The 25448-nt window shown below is 39.7% G+C and overlaps 1 protein-coding gene across 4 annotated transcripts in view; it reads right to left on the reverse strand.

Annotated features, from left to right (window-relative positions):
• Positions 1-5231: 5231 nt before the first annotated feature.
• Positions 5232-25448, reverse strand: part of reps2 (RALBP1 associated Eps domain containing 2) — a 40671-nt gene continuing 20454 nt past the window's right edge. For 2 of the 4 annotated variants that reach the window (XM_060936842.1, XM_060936839.1), the window contains exons 6-15: positions 24019-24069; positions 19879-19930; positions 19242-19304; positions 18834-18882; positions 18554-18681; positions 17316-17377; positions 15349-15441; positions 8579-8721; positions 8244-8382; positions 5232-5419 (exon numbers count right to left, since the gene is read on the reverse strand). In XM_060936842.1, coding sequence (XP_060792825.1) covers positions 5351-5419; positions 8244-8382; positions 8579-8721; positions 15349-15441; positions 17316-17377; positions 18554-18681; positions 18834-18882; positions 19242-19304; positions 19879-19930; positions 24019-24069 — 849 coding nt within the window. In that variant the 3' untranslated portion in view covers positions 5232-5350. The remainder of the gene's footprint in view (positions 5420-8243; positions 8383-8578; positions 8722-15348; positions 15442-17315; positions 17378-18553; positions 18682-18833; positions 18883-19241; positions 19305-19878; positions 19931-24018; positions 24070-25448) is intronic. The other 2 variants (XM_060936840.1, XM_060936841.1) reach the window with 2 other exon arrangements.

Consider the following 25448-nt stretch of genomic DNA (forward strand, 5'->3'; position numbering starts at 1 on the left):
GCAAATTGAAACATGAAAAAAACACAACAGAGAAAGAGAAGTGTTTACAGTGTTCCAGGATCCACTTATGCATGACACACATTTTTATTGACTCTAAGTTGCTTGTTGTTGTTGTTGTTGTTGTGTGTGTGTGCATGAGCGTGTGTGTGATTGTTAATTTGGCTCATGATAATAAAGAAACACAGCATCAGCAACAGGAAGTGAAGGTACAGCATTGTGATTTTGCATATAGATATTTAGAGTTATTTCACACCAGGACACAAGAAACCAACAAACCAATACTCCGAATTATTTTTTTTGCAATTAGTTCTATTGTATCTTTATAGAACACTAAACATAAATAAACAAATCCACAGTGATTGAGTTATAAGAAAGTAGCTGTGGGATGATATCATTATAATGCAATGCTAATAGAATTTGAAAAAAATAATTTGGTTGTAAGATTATTAATGTGTGAAATTAATTCTGTTACATTTATAAAAAATAAACATTATATGAGAAAATTTGCATGAAGAGCAGATTCACAGTAAGAAGAATTTCAAGGACATTCAATAAATCATGATCATCAGAGATACATTCATTTACTGTGGCCACTGACAGTCACAATCACTCCTAAAATGTTTTATGGAGAACCTCATCTCATCTCATTATCTCTAGCCGCTTTATCCTATCCTACAGGGTCGCAGGAAGTTGGAGCCTATCCCAGCTGACTACGGGCGAAAGGCGGGGTACACCCTGGACAAGTCGCCAGGTCATCACAGGGCTGACACAGAGACACAGACAACCATTCACACTCACATTCACACCTACGGTCAATTTAGAGTCACCAGTTAACCTAACCTGCATGTCTTTGGACTGTGGGGGAAACCGGAGCACCCTTTATGGAGAACCCTACACAAATATTTCCATATCAGAAGAGCCCTTTTATGGTGTTTAATGATGAATGTAGGTGTTAAATCATGAAAGTAGGTGTTTGATGGTGAATGTAGGTGTTTAATGATGAAAGTTGGTGTTTGATGGTGACTGTAGGTGTTTAATGATGAAAGTTGGTGTTGATGGTGAATGTAGGTGTTTAATGATGAAAGCTGGTGTTTGATGGTGAATTTTGGTGTTTAATGATGAAAGTTGGTGTTTCATGGTGAATATAGTAGTTTAATAATGAAAGTTGGTGTTTCATGGTGAATGTAGGTGTTTAATAATGAAAGTTGGTGTTTGATGGTGAATGCAGATGTTTAATAATGAAAGTTGTTTTTTGATGGTGAATATAGGTGTTTATTAATGAAAGTTGGTGTTTGATGGTGAATGTAGGTGTTTAATGATGAAAGTTGGTGTTTAAAGGTGAATATTGGTGTTTAATGATGAATGTAGGTGTTAAATCATGAAAGTAGATGTTTGATGGTGAATGTAGGTGTTTAATGATGAAACACCATGGTGTTTCATGGTGAATGGTGAGAGATACATCAGTAAGGCGTTATAGATGGGTAACACACTTGTTTAAAATGGAACTCTGTGGCTTTATTTATTAAATATTTCCTGTAAGGATTCCGGCTTTTAGTGTAAAACAGGAAAAATAACAGGTTCTCAGTAACAGCAGCTCGGTGTTTAAGTGTTTTATAGAAATGATACAAAACATACATTTCACAGCAAATTGAAACATGAAAAAAAAACAACAGAGAAAGAGAAGTGTTTACAGTGTTCCAGGATCCACTTATGCATGACACACATTTTTATTGACTCTAAGTTGCTTGTTGTTGTTGTTGTGTGTGTGTGTGTACATGAGCGTGTGTGTGATTGTTAATTTGGCTCATGATAATAAAGAAACACAGCATCAGCAACAGGAAGTGAAGCTACAGCATTGTGATTTTGCATATAGATATTTAGAGTTATTTCACACCACGACACAAGAAACCAACAAACCAATACTCAGAATTATTATTTTTTGTAATTAGTTCTATTGTATCTTTATAGAACAGTAAACATAAATAAACAAATCCACAGTGATTGAGTTATAAGAAAGTAGCTGTGGGATGATATCATTATAATGCGATGCTAATAGAATTAAAAAAAAGAATTTGGTTGTAAGATTATTAATGTGTGAATTTAATTCTGTTACATTTATAAAAATAAACATTATACAAGAAAATTTGCATGAAGAGCAGATTCACAGTAAGAAGAATTTCAAGGACATTCAATAAATCATGATCATCAGAGATACATTCATTTACTGTGGCCACTGACAGTCACAATCACTCCTAAAAGGTTTTATGGGGAACCCTACACAAATATTTCCATATCAGAAGAGCCCTTTTATGGAAGCTACAATAACAACCCTTAATTATCAGATGAACCTCTAAAGAACTCTTAGAACAAGAATGGTATTATGAAGAAAATAATGAACAATAATTTGGAGCAAACTTATATTCCTGTATTCAGAGTCAGCGACTTAAGTCCACATGTTACGTCAGTGTTTACATAATGGAAGTTCCTGGCATTCAGAGTCGGGTTCTGCAGCTGCTTAAATCAATTTTCTGGTCTTCATATTCAGGTTATTAAAATCACCTGCATCTAGTTCACGTCTCTGAGGTTTCTAGATTTTTTTAGTAGACGGGTCAAAGGCAGGGTTTTTCAATAACATCTATAAACACAAACACCTGCCATTAACCCTAGAAAAAAAAAGCAGGGGATAGAAAATATGGACTGAGAGAAGTAATATAGTTTTATTCCTTTGCTGTAAAATAAAATTTGATGCATCATAAAAGCAAGAGATGATTTAAAAAATAAAAAAATAAAAGCCTTAATACAGTGGTGCTTGAAAGTTTGTGAACCCATTAGAATTTTCTATATTTCTGCATAAATATGACCTAAAACATCATCAGATTTTCACACAAGTCCTAAAAGTTGATAAAGAGAACTCAGTTAAACAAATGAGACAAAAATATTAGACTTGGTCATTTATTTATTGAGGAAAATGATCCAATATTACATATCTGTGAGTTGCAAAAGTATGTGAACCTCTAGGATTAGCAGTTAATTTGAAGGTGAAATTAGAGTCAGGTGTTTTCAATCAATGGGATGACAATCAGGTGTGAGTGGGCACCCTGTTTTATTTAAAGAACAGGGATCTATCAAAGTCTGATCTTCACAACACATGTTTGTGGAAGTGTATCATGGCAAGAACAAAGGAGATTTCTGAGGACCTCAGAAAAAGCGTTGTTGATGCTCATCAGGCTAGAAAAGGTTACAAAACCATCTCTAAAGAGTTTGGACTCCACCAACCCACAGTCAGACAGACTGTGTACAAATGGAGGAAATTCAAGACCATTGTTACCCTCCCCAGGAGTGGTCGATCAACAAAGGTCACTCCAAGAGCAAGGCGTGTAATAATCGGCGAGGTCACAAAGGACCCCAGGGTAACTTCTAAGCAACTGAAGGCCTCTCTCACATTGGCTAATGTTAATGTTCATGAGTCCACCATCAGGAGAATACTGAAAAACAATGGTGTGCATGGCAGCGTTGCAAGGAGAAAGCCACTGCTCTCCAAAAAGAAAATTGCTGCTCATCTGCCATTTGCTAAAGATCATGTGGACAAGCCAGAAGGCTATTGGAAAAAATGTTTTGTGGATGGATGAGACCAAAATATAACTTTTTGGTTTAAATGAGAAGTGTTATGTTTGGAGAAAGGACAACACTGCATTCCAGCATAAGAACCTTATCCCATCTGTGAAACATGGTGGTGGTAGTATCATGGTTTGGGCCTGTTTTGCTTTATTTGGGCCAGGATGGCTTGCCATTATTGATGGAACAATGAATTCTGAATTATACCAGTGAATTCTAAAGGAAAATGTCAGGACATCTGTCCATGAACTGAATCTCAAGAGAAGGTGGGTCATGCAGCAAGACAACGACCCTAAGCACACAAGTCGTTCTACCAAAGAATGGTTAAAGAAGAATCAAGTTAATGTTTTGGAATGGCCAAGTCAAAGTCCTGACCTTAATCCAATCGAAATGTTGTGGAAGGACCTGAAGCGAGCACTTCATGTGAGGAAACCCACCAACACCCCAGAGTTGAAGCTGTTCTGTATGGCGGAATGGGCTAAAATTCCTCCAAGCTGGTGTGCAGGACTGATCAACAGTTATTGGAAATGTTTAGTTGCAGTTATTGCTGCACAAGGGGGGTCACACCAGATACTGAAAGCAAAGGTTCACATACTTTTGCAACTCACAGATATGTAATATTGGATCATTTTCCTCAATAAATAAATGACCAAGTATAATATTTTTATCTCATTTGTTTAACTGGGTTCTCTTTATCTACTTTTAGAACTTGTGTGAAAATCTGATGATGTTTTAGGTCATATTTATGCAGAAATATTGAAAATTCTAAAGGGTTCACAAACTTTCAAGCACCACTGTATGATGATATATGAATGAGAAGATGGCAAGTGTTGAAATAAATCTAACAGGAGTTTAGTATATAACTATTATATTACTGCATGAATTGTCCTAATTGTAATGATCATATCAATGACTGGTTTACTTAAAAAAAAATTGCCTTCCACACCCATTATTTAGCAGCATACAGAATAACACTGGATCAGGCATGCAGTTTATATTTTAATATTGTGCTCCATCAGTAAATTGTGGTTACACCAAACTGTCAGACAATGGAGCTTGATTTAATACTGCTGCTCACTCAAGCCGATATCATGCATATGGGAAAATGGGAGGAAAGAAGAAAAAAGTAAAGCTCAAGTTCAAGGTCAGAATTGTGCATAATTGTGACGTCTCAAATTTGTACAAACCATCTGCATAACTCTAACATAATTTCAGAATAGTGTTCAAGTCTGTAGTTGCGTCTGATGTCTGAATACAGTTGTGCACAATTTCCATATGAAATCCTCATTGCACTAGTTTAACTCAACGGTGAATACAGTCCTTGGCTCTCTGGTCCCCCGTGTTACCTTTCCTACTCTACTTGGTTAACTCAGTTCTCTCAGTTTGTCATGTTCACCTAATCCTCCTCTCTCTAACTATCTGTGTTCTTGGTGTCCTCCAGTTTTAGCCCAATAGATCTGATTGTGGATCTGTGTCTATTAATCTGGTCTGAATTCTGCCCAGATTAATCAGAGTGACACTGCTGATCTGGGATCAGTTTCTGCTATTCATATATTACTCAAAGCAAATCAAATCTTAACATATTGCAGTTCCATAGAAATACAGGTTTTTGCACCTTTTTCTCTTACACAGTGTGCATTTATTCTGTGTTCCAGACTCTCTGTGTGTGTGTGTGTGTGTGTGTGTGTGTGTGTGTGTGTGTGTGTGTGTGTGTGTGTGTGTGTGTTTCAGGTGGTCAGGTCGAGGCTGATGGACGCAGCAGGTCCAGCTGAGACTCTAAAGTAACCCTCTGTAGATGAATCTCCTGAAGAGATAGAGACAAAGAGAAAGAGTGATTAATAATTTAACTGGATTGAATGAACCAGACTTAATTAAATCAGATTAAATTAAAAGTGATGTAGTTTGGAATAAAGGTGTTTTTTCTTTTTTTTAACTTTACTGAAACTCCATAAAGCCTCATATGCTCACACGCTCCCCCACACAGACATACCCACACACCCGAGCCCTGAATGATGTCTGGGTCGTGACCTTTGAACCTCACCACAGCATCAGGGTGAAGTGAACTTTCACACACGGCTAGCTTTATAGGGATGACCTCTGACCCTTACTTCTCAGCATCTGTGTTTGTCATTAAAGAGTGACACCATCGACCTGCGTTCATCTCCACACGCTCTGTTCTGCATTCAAATGACCTCAGAAGTGGGAATATGCAATTTTCGGCTTCTGTGTGTTCGAGCTGCACACAGAGTGGGGAAAAAATGACAGACATCATGTTGATTTGATGTCATGTGCTGAACCTGGGGCTGAGAAGACTGTCATGAGTTAATGAGTAGGAACGCCAAGTTAAGGAGGCGTTTTCTTTGTGTTTTTTTTTCCCTTAGTTGGCGGTCAAGAATTACGAGTTAAACTTTAGTTAAATGTAGCATTGGATTCCAAATGTTCAAACACAGAATATTAAATAAATACTCTGTCTTGTTTGATAGCAGAATTACAAGTAATGTGTTCACATGTACACAACAATCTGATAATCAGATTTCATTTAATGAGGCTCAGATACAGTATTATTAGAATAAGAGATAATAAAGTTAAGACGGTCATAGTTCATAGTACAATTGTCATAGTTTTATTGGTGATACTCTAAATGGACCTTTAACCACACACACACACACACACACACACACTACAGTTGTTGCTCTTGTTCTATTTTGAATGCAAGCTGAATAAATGTGTGTGTGTGTGGGGGGGTCATTAAATCTGATATATGAGAGGATCTGTAGGGTATAGTGCTATGCAGCATGTGTTCTTGTGTGTGTATGTATGTGTGTGTGTGTGCGCGCGCGTGTGAGAGAGAGACAGACAGACAGAAAATGTGTATGAGAGAGAGAGAGAGAGAGAGAGAGAGAGAGAGAGAGAGAATGTGTGCCACAGCTAAAAATACATTTAAAGTATGTGTATGTGTGTTAGCGATAAATTCAAGGAAACCTGGCTTGCTATGTTAATTTTAGAGGGGCATTTATTTTTGCTTGATCAGCTTTATCCTGGCATGTGTGGCTTCTCCCAGAATGACTCCACCCACATCCACATAAACAACATGCATTTCCAGTCCAGAGTAATTCAACCATATCGTCCAGTGTAGAGAACATGGAGAGCGTATTGTCCCTAAAAAATGAAGCCACCACAGGTCTAGCGCCCCTGCTGGCTGGCTGCAGTACCATTTTTAGCCCCGCCCATCCCCCTGTGTTTCAATAACAAAACAGCCTTTTTTCCCCATGCGCTTCTAAACTGTCTTTCCACCAACAGTGTCTGATTCAAACAGTTAGTTTACCCTACGCTGATATCTGCACATTTTTTATTTTCCACCAAGAAATTAGCTTTTGGGGCGGCACGGTGGTGTAGTGGTTAGCGCTGTCGCCTCACAGCAAGAAGGTCCTGGGTTCGAGCCCCGGGGCTGGCGAGGGCCTTTCTGTGTGGAGTTTGCATGTTCTCCCCGTGTCCGCGTGGGTTTCCTCCGGGTACTCCGGTTTCCCCCACAGTCCAAAGACATGCAGGTTAGGTTAACTGGTGACTCTAAATTGACAGTAGGTGTGAATGTGAGTGTGAATGGTTGTCTGTGTCTATGTGTCAGCCCTGTGATGACCTGGCGACTTGTCCAGGGTGTACCCCGCCTCTCGCCCGTAGTCAGCTGGGATAGGCTCCAGCTTGCCTGCGACCCTGTAGAAGGATAAAGCGGCTAGAGATAATGAGATGAGATGAAATTAGCTTTTAACATCTTATTCTACTATATTATAAGAAGGCATGGCAACGCTTGGGAATGAAGTGATGGACAGTCCTGCATCGCGCCGTCTGTTCATTTCATATAGCTACTTATTTGAACTTTTCTGGACACGTGCACTAAAACAAGCTGTTAGTATTTTCTATTAAAAATCTTTGAAACATCAAGAGGTTTCACAGGAAAGGGCTAGTTTAATCGCGCTAGCTACCTAACCATACACCAACCTTGATAATTAAATTATTTCAGTAATAATGACAGCCAGCAGCTATCCAAATTTGCACAAAAGCCATTTATTCTTTCAGTGAACACACACTACCAGTAATATTAGGATGAATTTTATAAGTAGGCTAGTTAGGTTACAGTGAGTTCAGAATAGCTAAGTGCTCCAAATATAATGACTGGGTAACGTTAGTCATATCACTGTCAGTGAATTTCCAGTTCATGTGATAAATGTTATTCCTAGCTGCATCAGTATTAATGAAATATCTCCAGCTGAAACTATCTAAGCTCTGGAAAGATGCAAGAAAGAGAATTTGAGAATGTGCCTGTACTCGTCTGATCATTTATACAACTGTACACTGGGAGAAGGGGACGAGCCTACGAAGGAAGTGGGTGAACCTGACTTTGATTCTCGTCTCAACTGCACAGACTCTGGCTCCAAATTTGACAACATGGTGGAGGAATTTTGGCTTCATTTCTATAGAATAGGAGGCACTGGAGCCACGCCGTCCGTGATTTCTACATTCGATGAGCCATACTACAAAAATCTGAATAAAGTGCTGAAATTCAATCCTTACAAATTTGTGTGTGTGTGTGTGTGTGTGTGTGAGTGAGAGAGAGAGAGAGAGAGAGAGACCTTTAGCTGTTGTTGCAGTTCACTGTTGAGGCGTTTCAGCACTGCATTTGCTTCTTTATTCTTCCTGATGGCCGTCTGAATCTCTCTCTTCTGCCTGCAACACACGCACGTGTGCACACACACACACACACACAAATTCCTGCAAAAGTGAGCATACTTTTTCTTTACCACAAAGGTCAAAGGTCAAGCGTATGCTTTTCACCACACACACACGGTGCTGAATAGATGACTAATGTGTGTGTGTGTGTGATGCGCATCTCTCAGCAGTGAATTCTTTCACACACACACCCACATAACCACACACCCACACAAGTACTTAAACATTAATAACTAACCTTTGACCCAGCTTGGGCACTGATGAAGAGGCGGGGTTTGGATAGACCACGCCCATTCCATGATTGGTGTTCTGGCATTCCGAGTGGACTTTTCTGCGTGTGGGTTTCTGAGGGGTGTGGCTTTGGGAGAGCACCATGGAATCCTAGCAAAAGAAATATGTGCTATGAAACAATTCCTGAGCATGTCTCATTTTCTGTTCTCATTTTTCTTTGCTTGTTTTTTTGGACTGATGTTTTGTTTTTGCTGGCGTAATGAAGAATGCAAGAACTGAGAACAGTTTAAATAGTGCAGCAGATTAGTGTAAGAATCGTTCACTCTGCGATACAAGCATGAAATTTGGCACAAATCTTCTAGACCTACTTTACCCAAAAAGCCCGTTAGCCACGCAAAAAAACCCCAATATGGCCGCCATTTTCCAAGCTGGCCGCCCTTCTATATGTTTTTTGTCTCTATTATGATTGGATAATCCATTTTTAATGATCTTGGTGTCTAAAAATAGGTTTTTGAGTATGGGAAATTCAGTTCTGCATTTAGAAATTCTAAATTGTGGTATATTATGAAGATAAAAAACAAATGAATTGCATAAATAGTGTATTTTGGCACTGAATTTGACACGATATCGGGCTAGGTGGTAGAGTATTGTCTTGGAATGGCAAATTGTATAGATTGCAACTAAAATTAATCATCACATTTGCAGGCACACAGCTGTGTACATCTAAGGCTAAAGTGGTAGCATTTGCACCTTCCAAAGCATTCAGTCTTGCACCTGCATTTTGTCAACTGTTGACAGCTCTGGGCTATTGGTGGGAGTGTTGTCCAAACTATTTTCCAAATTTCACCTTCTTTTTGCCAACCCCAGTTGGCTGGGCTCTCTGTATGCATTTGACATAAAGTTGCTTGGGCCCAGATGCAGGCAGCTTGATAAGTGGCACGCTTCACATGCTGTACAAGGGATGCCCTTGTGGGTGGAATGGCATCATAAGACCGTTGCTTCCGGGCAAACATGTCAAGTCTTGCATCATCAACCCCATCAGCAGTGCTGTTCTTGTTGTACATACATTGCACTTCAAGGGTAGTTCTTCGCATTTTTGAGTGTCCCTCATCAGGGTCATTCTGGACGCCTGCTGCCCTTTTTCTTGCACGCTCAAGCTTGCTGTTACTGAACATCAAACGGCAGCTTTGGTGATATTTTGCATTATTCCTTCGCAGTGTGTCTTCAATACCACCTCCATCATCCAATCATGACACGTCTAACCTGATTGGCAGCTGATTAATTGCTTGAAAGAGTGGTAAATTTATGGCAATCATAGAATAACCATCAAGACTGCAAGGATAATGTGTTGGAGGAGTTTTCAATTCTTCCTTTTTATCTGTCTGACAAAGACAACATTTTGTCCAGTCAGTTTGAGATACACCACTCAGCAGATTGGAAGTGGACATTTTGTGTGACCGTTTAGGCTGAGGGGCTATCCTTTTACCACCCAACCGTAAAAAACTGTGAAAATACCGAAGCACATTGAAGTATGGGATACAACTAGGTTCAAACATCAGTGCTCTACACCTAGCCCGATCGTTCATCCAGTGCCATTTAAGTCCCGTGCAATCTGTACACCATCTGGGTAATTAAAGCCCCATTACCCTTGGCTCGGCTATCCTGCGCTGGCACATCCTGTCAATTCAGGTGCGGCTATCTAACTACAATACTACAACTATCTAGACTAGGCCTACTAGTTGGTGTACATACAGGGCTGATTAGATAGCATTTGGGACACTAAACTATACTGTAACTACAGTGAGTCCTACAGTTAGTACACTACAACTAGTGAGTATAGTACTTAGCTGACACCGAACCCCATGCTGAGTCTCACAGCAATGTCACCAGTGTGCCCTGGTTGTGCTTTGACATCACTCTCTTATAAAAAGAACATCAATTGAGATTGATTACAATATTTTTATGTGGATAAAGATCATTTGGACCTTGGACTGTTACTACTTCAGGCCTCGAAATTAACTTTTTTCCCTATTGTCCCAGAACTGTCCCAAAAATAAATTCCAACTGTCCCAAAGTGAGGATGGACTGTCCCAACCTGGTTTTCAGGAAGTATGTATTACAACAATAAAGGTGAGTCAGAGTACAGTATTGCTGTGTAAGCTAATTGTCAATTGAAATAAACTCAAAATCAACTCAAATTCAAACTTGTCTTGTCCGGTTTATTATTAGACTTGTGTCTACAAATTTACCAAAGACAAACCAAAACATACTTTCTTTTCAAACTTTCTTCCCACTTGTTATATAGGATATATGCTGAGTCTACTACTTGTCTTAGGTAAGCATTTGTAAAGAAACATACATTACACTAGTCTAGAAACTCTGGCCTAGACTTTCCACTTGTTACATAGGATACAGCAAGTGGTCCCTGTAATCTATTACCCCTTTTCCACCAAATCAGTTCCAGGGCTGGTTCGGGGCTGATGCTGGTGCACAACTCATTCAATTTGCAAGCCCTACAGAGCCCCTCTGGTGACATGGGTGAAAAAAAAAATTCCGTGGCCACAAGTTAATAACGCGTGGGAACGAGATCCTATTCCATGGCCATTACTTGTTTAATGCATGGGAATGAGATCCTATTCCGTGGCCATGGCTTGCTTAATGCGTGGGAACGAGATCCTATTCCGTGGCCATGACTTGCTTAATGCGTGGGAACGAGATCCTATTCCGTGGCCATGACTTGTTTAATGCATGGGAACGAGATCCTATTCCGTGGCCATGACTTGTTTAATGCATGGGAACGAGATCCTATTCCGTGGCCATGACTTGTTTAATGCATGGGAACAAGATCCTATTCTGTGGCCATGACTTGTTTAATGCGTGGGAACGAGATCCTATTCCGTGGCCATGACTTGCTTAATGCGTGGGAACGAGATCCTATTCCATGGCCATGACTTGCTTAATGTGCGGGAACGAGATGATTATTGGGTGGCCACGAATTAATAACGCGTGGCCACGAGATGATTCAAGTTCCAGCCTGATGGGATGATGTCCAGTTTTTGAGCGGCCATCAAATTTGCCGTCCATATTTGCATGATGAAATCTATAACTTCCCCGAGGTCAGGATATTGTCTACGTTTGAGCCCGTGCTTTTTGAGCAGCCGAATTAAGTGTCTCTTGCTCAGAATTACTCCATGTCTAACTGCAAGTGATTTAAGGATATCATTATAATTCATTCCTAGATTAAAATAAAACGAAATCAGATCAAACTTGTCCATATTTGCGGCTGAAGCTACTGATGCCAGAAAGTCAACAATCTCAGTGATGAAATGACTAACACTTCTCGTGGCCACGCGTTATTAATTCGTGGCCACCTAATAATCATCTCATTCCCACGCATTAAACAAGTTGTGGCCACGGAATAGGATCTCGTTCCCACGCATTATTAACTCGTGGCCACGGAATATATTTTTTTCCACTCATGTCACCAGAGGGGCTCCGTACGAGCCAGCTGAGAACCAGTTTGCTTTTCCATAGCTTGGGGTGCTAAGGGGAGCCACGTCATTACGTCGCTGTAAACGTCAGTTACGTCGCTGTATACGTCAGTTACATCGCTGCGTTTGCATAAACCTTGGCGCGAACATCGAAGCAACAACAACAACAATGGATGACTTCACGTTTGCACAGCTGCTGCTTCTCATCGCTTAAAAATGGTAACCTTTCGCAGTCTTGCTATTGTTGTTGGTCTTAACAACTCCGTCACCGCTGACGTAAGCGGTTCTTTCCTCTGGCCCAGCAAAGAGTTGGTGCTAGCCTGGAACTGGTTTTTCTGGCCCCAGAGCCTGTTCTTTGTCAGTGGAAACAGAAAACCCGGTTCCAAACTAAGCACTGGCCCCGACCCAGCCCTGGAACTGCTTTGGTGGAAAAGGGTCATATGTGGACTCTGCAGTACTATTAATACAATATACAAATGTTTACCAAAGACAAATTGTTTAAATAAAAAAAAAATACATTTTCTTTCTTCCCACCTTCCACTTGTTACATAGGATACAGCAAATAGTCCCTGTAATCTATGTGGACTCTGCAGTACTATTAATACAATATACTTCAACTTGTCTTTGGTAAACATTTGTAAAGAAACACTAGTCTAGAAACTCTGGCCTAGACTTTCCACTTGTTACATAGGATACAGCAAGTGGTCCCTGTAAAAAAACGTCAGAATTGTCCTCTGCGCCATGACCCAACATACTGATATTTCTGTTTTCGGCAATTCCACTCGTCATTTCGCGGGAAACTTGGCGAAGTTTACTGAAACTCACGAGGTAGCTCGAACTACACCGCACATTCCCGAGCTTTGCCAGTTTACCATATTTGGCATTGTTAGCTGATCCCCCGAACATCACCGAGCTCATGATTCTTTATGAAGATCATCCGGAAAGCGTGATTCGGGATGATTCGCGCTAGGGAGTTTTACCGAACGTATTCCGGAAATATCCAAACATTAAACAGTTGCAGTTTGCCATATTTGGTGGATGCCTTGATTGGCTGGAAGCTGTGATTGGTTGAATGTTGTTTACATGGATAGAATGTCGGCGAACTGGCAGGAAAGTGATTCGCACACGCGCTGTAATAGTGCTGAATACAGATCAAAGGCGATGGGCGGGGTCACGAATCAGCGCGTCTCTGGCTCCCACGCGCGCTGTAATTGCAGAGCACAGATCAAATTCGGGGGGCTTTTTGGGAGCCGAAAGCTGGGTCGCGCGCCTGACAAACGTATGAAGGGCTGACATTCTGATGTTGATTATTTTTCTACTGTCCCAAAAGTGTCTCAAAGTGATTTTTTAGTTGTCCCGGCCTAAATTTTAGTGGCCATCAGGACACCATTAATTTCAAGGCCTGTACTTTTTAAAATCGCATTTCTAATCAACTCATGATGGAAACTGAGAATTTGAGTTTAAAATACCTGTCGTCTTGGATTTGCTTTGGCACTAATGAATGTGTCATGCCAAATTGTATATAATGTGATGCCCAGAACATCACAATATGTCCATACAATCAATTTCTACACTGAAAATCTTTACTTTCCATTTTATATGGCGGCCATCTTTAAAAATGGCCGCCATCTTGGATTTTCAGGCGGCTAATGGGCTTTTCTAAAATAGTGGGTCCGAATCATTGTTCATGCCAAATTTGGTGCTTGCATCACAAAGTGAACGATTCTTCTGGAATATTGACTTAATCTGCTGCACTAAAACAACCAAAAGTGATGATGATCCGATCCACATGTTGTTTAGTGACATAACAAGAATAAATTACAAGATTCTGTTTATAAAATTGCATAAAATGTGTAAAAATTCCTCAGATCTCAGACTCCTACAGTCTGGCCTAAATGTTTATGCGATCAACAGCGCCATGCAGTGATAAATCTGTGTCATTACACCATTCGAGAACAAGTTTTTATTCTACACTTATTAGCGTTTTATCTGCGAATGTTTCATTAAGGAGTCAGAGTGTCACAGCTATTCACAGGGAAATAGAGTTAATAGGTTAATAAAGGGACATAGGTTTTATTTGTGGAATCCTGATTACATAAGATGCTCAAATTAAATACAAGCATATAAATATTTAAAAAAAAAATTACGCCTGAAAGGAAACCAAACTCAATTGTTATTACATCAAATTAAATGAAAACAAATTCAATAAATATTTAAGTAAATGTACTGAAAGTAGATGGAATGTAATTGCTATTAAATGAAATTAAACCAAATTTAACTCAATGTTAAATTTAATTCAACCCAATCCTACATTTTTGCTTTCAAGCTTCTAAGATCAGTAATTCAGAACACAACAAAAGCATGAGACATTTCCATATGTGGTTTCTGAACATCTCTGAGTCTATCTTTACACACACACACACACACACACACACACACACACACACACACACACACACACACACACACACACACAGGGAGAGGTCAGACTTTGGTTTTTCCATTCCTGCAGTGAGTGTGTAAAGACACATCTGGTCGAGTTTAATCGAGAATGAGAGCAAACTCACACAGAGAGCGATCTATTGTATTACTGTATATGTTTTAATGTCTATTATATTTATATTAAACTGTAAAGACGCACTGCATGCAGTCAGTTTAATAAAGTCAGCATTATTTCAGCTCAACCGAATTACACCAAACGTCGCTCTACAAATATCACACACTGACAGATATACTGTATTAGCTTTGGCAAAGTGAGGCATAAAAAAGGGAGGGAAAGAAAAGTGAAGGAAAAATGGAAAGCTTATGGGGACTAAGGGAATACACACACACACACACACACACACACGGAATTCTGAAAACTTCTAAATGCTTCATTTGTAGCTTGTAGTAACACTTGGAAAATTTCCATTCGATGTGCGGATTTTACACTTCTATGACATGCTGTGTGTGTGTGTTTGTGTTTTGGATTAGCATGTGCTGGAAAAACTGTTTTGCAGCAGTGAATGTGATCATGTCAGGGTTTACTGAACTGTGTGTATTTCTTTATGGGTGTGTTCGTCTTTTTAAGTGTGTGTGTGTGTGTGTGTGTGTGTGTGTGTGTGTGTGTGTGTGTGTGTGTGTGTGTGAGAGAGAGAGAGAGAGAATGTTTCTTTAAGGGTGTGGGTCTATTTATGTACGTTTTCTGGTTAAGCTGCTATAAGCTCAGATCTCAGAGTGCATGCCATATGCAATCTACCAGCTGTGTGTGTGTGTGGTGTGTGCACATGCACGTGTGTGTTCTCACCTCTTGAACCCTGCACTTGTTAAAGTCTGCAAAATAAGGCTGCTGCATGGCATGCTGGGAGTTTTGGTCCACCCCGGGGAGGAAATGAGGCGTCTGCGATAAAAACATTTTTCAAATGATCGTCACTCAATTAATCAAATTAATTATTATTTTTATAATCTATTTACTAGTTAAATAAAAACAAAACGTGGAACCAAAAGCAAAGCGCTAATGCAAAAGAGTGAAAATAAAAAAATAAATATTACAGGCAAAAAAAAATTTAAATTTTGCTCTATTATATTTCTGAGTCTAAAAATCTCACTGAACATGTGACATGCAAATAGAATTACATCATAAAATGAGAGCCAATCATGTTTGAATATGCAAATGCTATACCAGGGTAAAAGGGGTGGAGCATGTCAGTTAGGGGCGTTTCCAATTAGCACACAATCGTGAAAAAATAAGTGCATCCCATGGAAATTGTGGACTTTTCTCAACACATTTACACAAGCAAACTTTTGACTCTCTTTGACAAAATGCCTACAGATAAAGATAATATACTCCAACAAACGACACATTAAATTTACATTTTGTATTCACTTTCATAATTGAAATAATAAAAAATATCAGTTAAAAAAAAATAATGACACCCTGGAAAAAGTAAGTACACCCTTACATTTATCACACTTTCAAGTCCATAAAATTAGATTTAAGTGTTCCAGATTAGGTGCCATTGATTAAAACCTCCTGCACATGGAGGTGCAGGTGGAACCGGTCTTATTTAAACCTGACGCCTGGGGTCTGGTGTTCTCTTTGCTATTGAAGTGTCATCATGCAAAGCTCTGAAGAGCTCTCTAAGGACCTCAGAAAAAAAAAGGTTGTGGATGCCTATGAATCTGGAAAGGGATTTAAAAAGATCTCTAAATTATTAGAAATAAATCACTCAACTGTAAGGAAAATCATCTACAAGTGGCATAGATTTCAAACAACATGCCAATTTATCCAGGACTGGCCGCCCCAAGAGCAGATTGTTTGATACTCAAAGATGTCTCCAAGAACCCCGAAATTTCATCACTGGGTCTGCAAGTAACTCTTGCAACTGTTGGTGTGAAAGTGCATATATCTACAATCAGAAGGGGATTGGACGAATTTGACCAGCATGGGAGGTGTACCAGGAAAAAGCCTTTGCTGTCGAAATGAAACGTTAAAGCAAGACTACAGTTTGCCAGTACATATAGGCAAAGACCAGGCCTTTTGGAATAACGTGCTCTGGACAGACGAATCAAAGGTAGAGTTGTTTGGCCACACTAAGAGTACATACGTGTGGTGCAAACCAAAAATGGCTTTTCAGGAGAAGAACGTCATACCAACTGTGAAGCATGGTGGTGGAAATGTTATGGTTTGGGGTCGCTGATTCAATGATGTTATAGTTTGGGTTCATTGATTCATCTATGAATTCTAAATCATAGAGTGCGTGAAGACAATACCTGTACAAAAGTTGAAGTTGAACCGAGGTGGAACTTTCAACAAGATAATGATAAGAAATCCACTAGCAAATCCACCAAGGAATGGCTCAAAAAGAAGAAATGGAGGGTTATGGAAGGGCCTAGTCAAAACCTAGATTTGATTCCCATTGAAATGTTGTGGGGAGATTTGAAAAGGGCAGTACATGCAAGAACAAACATCTTGCAGCTGAAGGAATTTTGCATGGAAGAATGGTCAAAAATTTCAGCATGCCAATGTCAGAGACTGGTGGATAATTATGCAAAACATCTACAACAAGTTATTTCTGTTAAAGGGGCAATACTAGCTTCTGAAGCCAAGGGTGTACTTACTTTCTCCACATAAGAATATTACATCTATTGATAGATGTAGTAATTCATCTAAAGTGGCATCATCAGTTCTTTTAATCTCTCTTTCTTTTCTCTCTCTCTCTCTCTGTGCGTGTGTCTGTGTGTGTGTGTGTGTGCGCGTGTGTGTGTGAATACCTGTGAGGTCAGAGTTCGAGGTGGAAGCGCAGGAGGAGGAGGAAGCCATCCGCTTGTTCCACCTGAAAATCAAGAAAAAATTACATATTTATTCTTTAAATTCAGTTGAATCCAGACATAGATGTAGATTCCTAATGAACAAGCCAGAGATGACAGAAACAAGGAAATACTCTCTTAGACAACATAAGGGAAATCTCAAGATAAAATGGACTCAAAAGTCAAGTCACTTGCAGTTAGTTGCTTTTGGCCATGGCCTGTTCATCTTCTATTTTTTTGCTCCAATGAGAAATGTAAAAGTTAGTGAAAAGGTTAATAGTTGAGCTTCATATTAAAGTATTTTATGTATTAAATACAGTATATTGTAGGTGTCAGTATCAGGTGTCAATATTACCATCTCAGTGTGTAACAGTGTAGAAACGTTGTCAGTGTGTAACAGTGTCTAACAGTGTCAGTGTGTAACAGCATATAAAAGTTGTCAGACTATAACAGTGTCAGAGTGTAATGGTGTCAGTATGTAACAGTGTATAAAAGTTGTCAGTGTGTAACAGTGTCAGCATGTAACAGTGTATAAAAGTTTCCAGTGTGTAACAGTGTCAGTATGTAACAGTGTCAGTATGTAACAGTGTATAAAAGTTGTCAGTGTGTAACAGTGTCACTGTGTAACAGCGTATAAAAGTTGTCAGACTAACAGTGTCAGATTGTAATGGTGTCAGTATGTAACAGTGTATAAAAGTTGTCAGTGTGTAACAGTGTCACTGTGTAACAATATCAGTATGTAACAGTGTCAGTGTGTAACAGCGTATAAAAGTTGTCAGAGTGTAGCAGTGTCAGTGTGTAACAGTGTATAAAAATTGTCAGAGTGTAACAGCGTCAGTGTATCAGTGTCAGTATCTAACGTTTTATAAAAGTTGTCAGTGTAACAGTGTCAGTGTATAACAGCGTCAGTGTGTAACAATGTATAAAAGTTGTCAGAGTGTAACAGTGTCAGAGTGTAACAGCGTCAGTGTATCAGTGTCAGTATCTAACATTTTATAAAAGTTGTCAGTGTAACAGTGTCAGTGTATAACAGCGTCAGTGTGTAACAATGTATAAAAGTTGTCAGAGTGTAACAGTGTCAGAGTGTAACAGCGTCAGTGTGGAACAATGTCAGAGTGTAACAGCATCAGTGTGGAACAGCGTCAGTGTGGAACAGCATCAGAGTGGAACAACGTCAGAGTGGAACAGCGTCAGAGTGTTACCCTGCTGCAGGAGTTTATTTAGATCCAGTGATGAAGCACGAGAGTGTGTTTTCTGAGGACGTGGTGGAGGAGTCGGAGGCTCTTCTGATTTCTTCATAGCATCGTCTATAGAGGTACTGGAGTAAGACCTGTGCATTACACACACAGGCGCGCGCACACGCGCACACACACACACACACACACACACACACACACACACACACACACACACACACACACTAAAATATGTAAAGAGTACTGACTCACAAACATGTGCATCAAATAAAAATTCTTAGTATACCTGGGCCTTGTTCTTGATTTTGCATTAACATCCAATGCATTAGGAGGATCTGAAACATACACACACAATTAGTGGAAATTAGTGGTAATTAAAATTACTGGTATAGAAAAGACTAGTACTAAAATGTACTGACACTGAAACTTTCTGGTACTGAAAATAACTGGTACTGGAAATTACTTGTACTGGAAATTAATGTAACTGAAAATGGCTTGTACTGAAATAAATGCTACTGAAAATGGTTGATACTACAAATGACTGGTACTCAAAAAGACTGGTACTAAATTTACTGGCACTGAAAATGGCTTGTGTCATTTGTGTTTTAAATCAAACAGTAGATCACAGAGAGATTCAGTGTGTGTGTGTGTGTGTGTGTGTGTGTGTGTGTGTGTGTATATATATATACAGTACCTAGTTTTAAACAGATGTTTTGCTGTATCGGCTGGTTTTGATCTGCTCTCTCCTGACTGAATTCTGCAAACAAAACAAAAACAGACAACACAGGCTCAAAGACAACACACAGGGGCCAAGGAGATGTTCACCATCATTCCCCACTCACTGGTCAATACAGATAAGGGTCACTATGTAATGCACAAACAGTGTGAGTCACACAGAATCAGTGACCTTGATTTTGTCACATAAATGACACTGCAAATATCTCACCATCACCAGTGTGTTATGAGTGTTGGTTTAGTACCATCACATTAGCATGGAGCTTGATGTTAGTCAGTGTGCTAGCTGTAGTAAATGAAGCCTACGTTCAGGCTCACAATAACGGGTTTGCACGTCCTCACCACTAGGGGGCTCTGTATCCTGAACACTGATAATCCAACATTGTCTCAGCAGGTGCACATACTGTATATTTATTTTTAAATCATATATCTTAAAGCTGTTCAATACCATGGGTTAATTCCAATGTTTATTGAAATGTTCTAAATGCTTAACCCTCTCTAATATCAAAAGTTAAAAAAGATCACAAACTAAAACACAATCACACCATTACACTATCCCTCTATTTTATTTTAAAAATATGGAATATACACAGTACCTTGCTTATGTGTTTCCTCTCTGACGTCCTGTTGGGTGATAATGCCCTTTTCCTGTCCAACACAACAACATATACATTATGCATAGATAAAATGACAGGACTTGTGGTTTTGCTTTAGCAACAAATAAATAAATAAATAAATAAATAAATACAGTTAGGTCCATAAATAATTGGACAGAGGCAACATTTTTCTAATTTTGGTGCTGTACATTACCACAATGAATTGTGAACAAAACAATTCAGATGCAGTTGAAGTTCAGACTTTCAGCTTTAATTCAGTGGGTTGAACAAAATGATTGCATAAAAATGTGAGGAACTAAAGCATTTTTTAAACACAATCCCTTCATTTCAGGGGCTCAAAAGTAATTGGAAAAAAATAATTGTAAATAAAATGTTCATTTCTAATACTTGGTTGAAAACCCTTTGTTGGCAATGACTGCCTGAAGTCTTGAACTCATGGACATCACCAGACGCTGTGTTTCCTCCTTTTTAATGCTCTGCCAGGCCTTTACTGCACCGGTTTTCAGTTGCTGTTTGTTTGTGGGCCTTTCTGTCTGAAGTTTAGTCTTTAACAAGTGAAATGCATGCTCAATTGGGTTGAGATCAGGTGACTGACTTGGCCATTCAAGAATATTCCACTTCTTTACTTTAATAAACTCCTGGGTTGCTTTGGCTTTATGTTTTGGGTCACTGTCCATCTGTATTATGAAACACCGACCAATCAGTTTGGCTGGATTTGAGCACACAGTCTCATCTCATTATCTCTAGCCGCTTTATCCTTCTACAGGGTCGCAGGCAAGCTGGAGCCTATCCCAGCTGACTACGGGCGAAAGGCGGGGTACACCCTGGACAAGTCGCCAGGTCATCACAGGGCTGACACATAGACACAGACAACCATTCACACTCACATTCACACCTATGGTCAATTTAGAGTCACCAGTTAACCTAACCTGCATGTCTTTGGACTGTGGGGGAAACCGGAGCACCCGGAGGAAACCCACGCGGACACGGGGAGAACATGCAAACTCCACACAGAAAGGCCCTCGCCGGCCCCGGGGCTCGAACCCAGGACCTTCTTGCTGTGAGGCGACAGCGCTAACCACTACACCACCGTGCCGCCCCTGAGCACACAGTATGTCTCTGAATACCTCAGAATTCATCCAGCTGCTTCTGTCCTGTGTCACATCATCAATAAACACTAGTGACCCAGTGCCACTGGCAGCCATGCATGCCCAAGCCATCACACTGCCTCTGCCGTGTTTTACAGATGATTTGGTATGCTTTGGATCATGAGCTGTACCACGCCTTCACCATACTTTTTTCTTTCCATCATTCTGGTAGAGGTTGATCTTGGTTTCATCTGTCCAAAGAATGTTCATCCAGAACTGTGCTGGCTTTTTTAGATGTTTTTTAGCAAAGTCCAATCTAGCCTTTTTATTCTTGAGGCTTAGGAGTGGCTTGCACTGTGCAGTGAACCCTCTGTATTTACTTTCATGCAGTCTTCTCTTTATGGTAGATTTGGATATTGATACGCCTACCTCCTGGAGAGTGTTGCTCACTTGGTTGGCTGTTGTGAAGGGGTTTCTCTTCACCATGGAAATTATTCTGTGATCATCCACTACTGTTGTCTTCTGTGAGTGTCCAGGTCTTTTTGCATTGATGAGTTCACCAGTGCTTTCTTTCTTTCTCAGGATGTGCCAAACTGTAGATTTTGCCACTCCTAATATTGTAGCAATTTCTTGGATGGTTTTTTTCTGTTTTCGCAGCTTAAGGATGGCTTGTTTCACCTGCATGGAGAGCTCCTTTGAACGCATGTTTTCTTCACAGCAAAATCTTCCAAATGGGCAATTCCATGTAAATGTCAACCTCACCATGCAAAAATAAAGCAACATGTAATACATCAAAACCACTCCCAGAAATATCACCTAGGCCTGTATTTTACAGATGTGAATAAGTTGAACCAATTTGTAACCAACCTAATATGTCACTGTCAGTCTTTCTTTCTTATAATGTAAAACCCAAGCTAAAATCAACTTTGATCATGTACAATTCTATATTATTGCCACAAGCCACAGAAATGTATGCTAAAATCCACAAAACAGCAAAACAATAGCCATCCTAAATATTATTTAAGAACTTTGATAGTTTTAGCTGATATTTAGAGAGTTTTTCAAAGGGTTATGGTGGTTAAATTGTTGATTTTCTAAACATATGCCATGTCTATTTCAGACGCGTCACATCCATAACGGAATTTCGTCACATCCATAACGCTGACTTTTCCTTCCGAAACTCTGCATGAAATACAAAATATTTTAAACAAAGATTTTTTAATATTCACCTTGGACCCCTCTATCAAATGGATATCTCCATTTCGACATTAAGTTCACAATTTCACAGAGTTTGATAAAAATGTACAGTCACCCAAGAAAAGTGATACTTTTTCTGTCACATCCATAACGCATCTTTTATTGGCATTTTCTGGCATGCCCTAGATGTACTATGGGAATTGTTCTTGTTCTATCACTTCTCCAGTATGGTACAGCCTTAAAATATGCAACACCTGTTTAAATACTGGGAGACAATAAAACATGCACTGGGTCATTTGTTGCCATTTTGAGTTCAAGTGTCACGTCCATAACGCTGGAATTGCTCAAATGCAAGCACCACACCTCAAATCAACTCCAGGCCTTTTATCTGCTTAATTGAGAAATGACATAACGAAGGAATTTCTCACACCTGCCCATGAAATAGCCTTTGAGTCAATTGTCCAATTACTTTTGGTCCCTTTAAAAACAGGGTGGCACATGTTAAGGAGCTGAAACTCCTAAACCCTTCATCCAATTTTAATGTGGATACCCTCAAATGAAAGCTGAAAGTCTGGACTTTATGTCCATGTCCATTATATAACTATAACTTGAATATGTTTCAGTAAACAGGTAAAAAAACAAAATTTGTGTCAGTGTCCAAATATATATGGACCTAACTGTAAATAAATAAAGTAAGCAAGTAAGTACGTGCATGCTGGGTTAAACACTAGGTGTCAGTACAAAACTTCCTAATTTTTCAGACATATGATTGGCATAATTAAATCAACAATAGCGGAGCGTAATGTCTCATCTCATCTCATCTCATTATCTCTAGCCGCTTTATCCTTCTACAGGGTTGCAGGCAAGCTGGAGCCTATCCTAACTAACTACGGGCGAAAGGCGGGGTACACCCTGGACAAGTCGCCAGGTCATCACAGGGCTGACACATAGACACAGACAACCATTCACACTCACATTCACACCTACGGTCAATTTAGAGTCACCAGTTAACCTAACCTGCATGTCTTTGGACTGTGGGGGAAACCGGAGCACCCGGAGGAAACCCACGCGGACACGGGGAGAACATGCAAACTCCGCACAGAAAGGCCCTCGCCGGCCATGGGGCTCGAACCCGGACCTTCTTGCTGTGAGGCGACAGCGCTAACCACTACACCACCGTGCCGCCGGAGCGTAATGTAAATAAATTAATTTCATTTCTTGACATACTCAACAATTAACTTTTTCACTTGTTAGTATGAATGGAGAGTTTCTGTACAATGTAAATAAACAGATATAAGCAGTCAAGTCATGATTTTCCTGCAATACATAAATAAATAAATAAATAAATAAATAAATAAATGTTCATTTCATTTCTTCGGCTCTGCACGTTACTTGCGAATAAATTGCAGAAATTAATCGTCTGAAAACGTTAACCAAGTTGACCTAAACACAGTGCTGTACTAATGTTAACAAGCTAACAAACTAACTCGTTTCACATTAACTCTTCACCAACAGACATATGACACTAACAAGCTAGCTATTGGTAGCTACACTAAACACATAGAATTATATTATTTCCATTATATTTGCTACTTTTGTAATAAGGGGAGATGCTAACCTCATTTCATTGTACCCATGTAATAATAATAATAATAATAATAATAATAATAATAATAATGGTATTCTATTATTTCAATACTATTCTTAAAAATAATAACAATTTTATTCCGTAGTTTAATCCAGAATCCAAGTTCTGCTCCAAGCTACATGCAGCGATGTCACATGACCAAGTTTGTCTTAATTTAATTTTAAAATAATGAGGATTTTGATGCACCTTTTGCCTGAGTGTTTCTGCATCCTCAAACAAGATGAAAGGCTGCAAGTCCTGTAAAATCACCACATTTATACAATCAGTGCAGTACTGTAACAATTAACACCTTAATTATAATATAATGGTTCTGTAGTGTTTGTTAATTAAGGAATAAAGTGTTGTTACAGTAATATACTGAGTGGAGTGATGAAATGGAGTTACTGTTACTATCCTGAAGTGGATTATTTTCCTATAACAGCACAAAGGGGTGAGCTATGACCCATCCTTGCTTACAAAGACTGAGCCTTTGGTGCGTGCTCCTTTTTTTACTCAATCACGTTCCCAATTAACCTGCTTATTGTGGAATCTTCCAAAATGGTGTCACATGAATGTCTGTCCATCCATTATCTGTAGCCGCTTATCCTGTACAGGGTCGCAGGCAAGCTGGAGCCTATCCCAGCTGACTACGGGCGAAAGGCGGGGTACACCCTGGACAACTCGCCAGGTCATCACAAGGCCGACACACAGACAACCATTCACACCTACAATCAATTTAGAGCCACCAATTAACCTAACCTGCATGTCTTTGGACTGTGGAAGAAAACGGAGCACCCGGAGGAAACCCACATAGATACGGGGAGAACATGCAAACTCCGCACAGAAAGCTTGAACCCAGGACCTTCTTGCTGTGAGGCAACAGTGCTAACCACTACACCACCGTGCCGCTGTTACTTGAATATCCTATAAACTTTTCAGTCTTATTTTGCCTCTGTCCCAACTTTTTCTGAGTGTGTTTTGCAGGCATCAAATTCTGACTTCCTTTATATTTACAAAATGCAATTAAGTTGGTCAGTAACCTCCTGAAAATATTTTCTTTGTACTTTCACATGTACTTGAAATAAAGGGTCACATGAATTAACAAATCACAGAGTTTTGTTTTTATTACATTTTGGAAAATATCCCAACTTTTTCTGGAAATGGGGTTAGTATTTGCATTTAAATGATGTGAACACAAGTTCGTTCTTGTGAATGTTATAGCAGCTATAAACAGTCCCTCACCAGCCTCTCTTTTTATCTCTCTTGTAAAGTTAATAATGCAAAAAAAACCCTCCTCTCTCTCCTGAACATCAACTCCCAGTAAACTTCTCTGTCCTGAAGATGTCAGAAAACGTTAAGTTACAGATTGACAAAGCACTGACACTGGAGACTCCTTCCATAAATGTTAAATACATTTCTGCTCACAGGTCAATAATTAGGGTGGCACGGTGGTGTAGTGGTTAGCGCTGTCGCCTCACAGCAAGAAGGTCCTGGGTTCGAGCCCCGTGGCCGGCGAGGGCCTTTCTGTGTGGAGTTTGCATGTTCTCCCCGTGTCCGCGTGGGTTTCCTCCGGGTGCTCCGGTTTCCCCCACAGTCCAAAGACATGCAGGTTAGGTTAACTGGTGACTCTAAATTGA

Source organism: Neoarius graeffei, chromosome 13, assembly GCF_027579695.1.
Source record: "Neoarius graeffei isolate fNeoGra1 chromosome 13, fNeoGra1.pri, whole genome shotgun sequence".
NCBI classification, from domain to species: domain Eukaryota; kingdom Metazoa; phylum Chordata; class Actinopteri; order Siluriformes; family Ariidae; genus Neoarius; species Neoarius graeffei.